The 3,233-nt window shown below is 56.1% G+C and overlaps 1 protein-coding gene across 2 annotated transcripts in view; it reads right to left on the bottom strand.

The window, feature by feature from the left end:
• Window positions 1-3,233, bottom strand: part of LRFN5 (leucine rich repeat and fibronectin type III domain containing 5) — a 9,751-nt gene that overhangs the window by 5,049 nt on the left and 1,469 nt on the right. Inside the window, exon 2 of one of the 2 annotated variants that reach the window (XM_009893878.1) lies at window positions 1,821-2,533. In XM_009893878.1, coding sequence (XP_009892180.1) covers window positions 1,821-2,533 — 713 coding nt within the window. Of the gene's footprint in view, window positions 1-1,590; window positions 2,534-3,233 lie in introns of those variants that run through there. The other variant, XM_009893877.1, reaches the window with a different exon arrangement.

The raw sequence follows: 3,233 nt of genomic DNA, 5'->3' as shown, positions 1-3,233 counted from the left end.
CCCGTGCCCTGGCTACCCGCCTGGGTTACGCTGCCCTCAAGGACAAGCACCCAGCGTGTAAAATTTAACTATTCTATCATCACTTTAATGGCCCCAAAGCCCGTATCAAACCTATTATTTGGCATCTGAGAATGCACTAACGTTGCAGAATTAAGCTGTCTCTAATTTAAACATGATGACCATACAAGTTTAATTAATATTAATTGTAGACTTTTCTTTAGAACAAGCAGAGCGGCAGAAGCACGTCTGCCATTCTCACGGCATGGGGTTCTCAATTGCTATCACCTATTGCCATCTGTTTATGTCCTTACATAGTGGCCTGAAATTACGCTATCCCACAGGCACGGCCATCAAACAGCAGGTAGAAGATGAGACCATCTTCACGTCCCTTCATTGTGCACGGGGACTAAAGAGAACTGGAGCAAACCGTAGCATTTACAGGAACTATGCCCCAAAACGTCTAGGAAAGGAGGAGATGACCGTCATTGTCCCGACCATCACTATGAGCCGCTGCACGCCTACGTGCCGCTCTCCCGGGGCTGACCTGCCGGCCCTGCCGTGCCCCTGCCCCTGCCCGGCTCTCTGCCCACACCCCGAGGACCCCGCGCTCTGCCGCAGCTCCACCCAGCCCCACTTCCCTGCCCCAAAGGTGGTTTGCGGGACCTCGGTGATGCCACCACGTCTCCCACAGGCTCTCCTCCCCCGCCATTGCCGCGGCAGCCCCGGGCTCTCGGACAGGACCAAGGAGGGTGCGCGCAGAGTGCGTGGGACGAGGGTGCTCGGGGACCGCGGGTCGGGCACCCTCTCAGGGACACCCGGCGGCAGAGCCCTGATGCTCCACCGGCGCCCAGCCCCAGCCAGCCGGACCCCCGCAGGAGGAGAGGCACACCGCCCCCCTCCCCCTCCCCCCCCCCCTCCCCCCGGCCCCGCGGTGGGCCTCGCCGAGCGGCACCCGCGGGCCCCGGGCACGGCTCCTGGGCGGGCAGTCACCGCGAGGCTGGCTGGGGTACGGAGGGAATATTTTATTTAACAAAACATAACAACACAGCGTTGTTGTTTCTGTACAGCATCTGCCTAAAAACAAAGGCAACACCATTGTCACGGAAAAGAAATATACAGTCTGACCGTTTTAAAAAATATTATTTTACTGATTGATCCAGAAGTGGTTATTTGTTAGCTCGGAGGAAATTTCATTTCCTTTATAAAAGGCTTTTTCTGTGAAAACTCTCTCTTTTGTTTTCTGCTACTGCAGAACCAGGAAGCCAGTCCTAGAGTAGGGAAGGCACTGGTGCTGTTTCACGGTTTTTTTTCACCCCTTAATCTTTTTTTTCCTTTTTTTTTTTTTTTAAATCTCTGAATGTTGCCTTCGGTTTTGATATTAAACAAAATCAAATGAAAACTAAATAAAACCCTGTGTGCACTGGGTGGCTTATACAGAACCCCGCATGAACAAGCCATTAATCAGCGAGACAACAGTGGACTTCCAAATCCAATTCCCCAGGAAAGGGAGTTTCACACAACGTTTGGTGTTTTGTTTTTCATTAAAATAAAAATTAAAATTAAAAAAAAAAAAAAAGAAAAAAAAGCAGGTCACACAGTGCTTTCCAATATCCACTCAGAACTGCAGAAAGTTGCTTTTCCGCTGTCCACGTCAGAGCTGTCTGACTGGACGAGCATCCCGTTCATGGACATGCTCCGTTTGGACCGCAATCCACCTGCGCCCCGGGCGCTGCCGGGGCAGCAGGACTCCATCAGCTCGCCGCCCAGCGAGAGCCTGCGCTTGGCTCGGGATGCGTCAGCTGGCAAAGTGAGGAACTTACTTGGCTTTGATTGTGCTCTTTTGTACGTGGGGGCCCCTTTGACAGAGTCGGGGGGACGGCTAGCTAACTGCAGGGCAGTGGAGTTATTTCTGTTAGTGTTTTGGGACTCGATACTGCTGACAGCTTCACTCTGCGGCTCGCTGCTTGGCTTTGGCCCCGGCTTCCGCTTCTGCTTCTGGGAGACAGAAGTGCTGGAAGTCCAGGCGGGAGGCAAAGCGGAGGTAGTGGTGGCCGAGTCCTGGCTGGAGACGGTCTCCGGCGACTGCGTCACGCCGTCGCTGGCAGCCTTGCAGCACTGGATGCCCTCTTCGTGCCCCACAGCCTGCTTGGACATCGACTGCGACAGCACCCCGCTGCAGCCCTGGATCTGAGCCCCGTTCGTCTGCGAGTACACGTTGCTGACCTTGGTGGCCTTCTGCTGCCCGTTGTTGTTACACACCTTGTAGCGGATCATGAGGATGATGATGAACACGAGCACGGAGGCCACGATAATCCCACCAATGATGATAATCATGGTCCCACCCAGGAACTGGGACTGCATGAAGTGACAGCGCACATAATCCTGCTCGGTGGTGAACTGCGTGCAGCCCACCACCCTGGTGGCAGTGAGCGAGGTGATCCCATCGTCGTAGATGGCCAGGACGCACAGGTCGTACACAGTCCCAGCGGCCAGGTTGTTGACCAGGAAGGTTTTGCTTGTGGGAGGTATCATTCTGGGGGAGAAGGAAATCAGCGTGAATGAACCCGGCAGGCCCGCAGGCCCCTCCCCGCCGTGTGCCGCAGCCCCCGGCCGCAGAGACCACCACCAGGGCTCGGCTCCTCCGCTCCCGCTGCCGCCCTGGCAGGGCTGCTCGCCGCCCCACACCAGCTGCTGCCCTGCACTTGGTGCAGCAGCAGTCGCCGCAAGCCCCCCGGCACGGCATGGCAGGGCAGAGCCCCCCATGAGAGCGACCACCTCAAAAGCACAGAAGAAATTACCAAGAAAAGTGAGTTCTGAACGGTGTGACCATTACACCAGCAGCACAGAGCCCCTCTGCACTCTGCCAGCACTCCAGCACGGACACTGCCGGAAAGCGCTGCGAGGAACGCGTTTACCTTTCGCCCTGTGCTTTCATAAAGCTGAGAGCGTTAAGATCCATTTAACCCATCTACCTTTACAACCTTTCTGCCAATCAGATTAGTTCAGAGGATTAGAGGTCCGTTTGGATTATCTAAAAATAACACCGTTCGAGGTAATTTCCCTATTTGCGAGTAGAAAACTGCATGAGTGTTTCCCGAGGCTCCCACCATCTGCTGCCGCGGGCAGGGCTCTGCCGGGCCAGCGCGGCGCGGGACACCGCGGCTCTGGTCGCAGCCAGCACAGCAGCACCGAGCAGCCCGGCAGGGGGCCCCCCCGCCGGGCGCGGCGCGGGC

Source organism: Charadrius vociferus, unplaced genomic scaffold (genome assembly GCF_000708025.1).
Source record: "Charadrius vociferus isolate BGI_N301 unplaced genomic scaffold, ASM70802v2 scaffold49, whole genome shotgun sequence".
Taxonomy (NCBI): domain Eukaryota; kingdom Metazoa; phylum Chordata; class Aves; order Charadriiformes; family Charadriidae; genus Charadrius; species Charadrius vociferus.
This window is presented reverse-complemented; position numbering and strand designations above follow the sequence as displayed.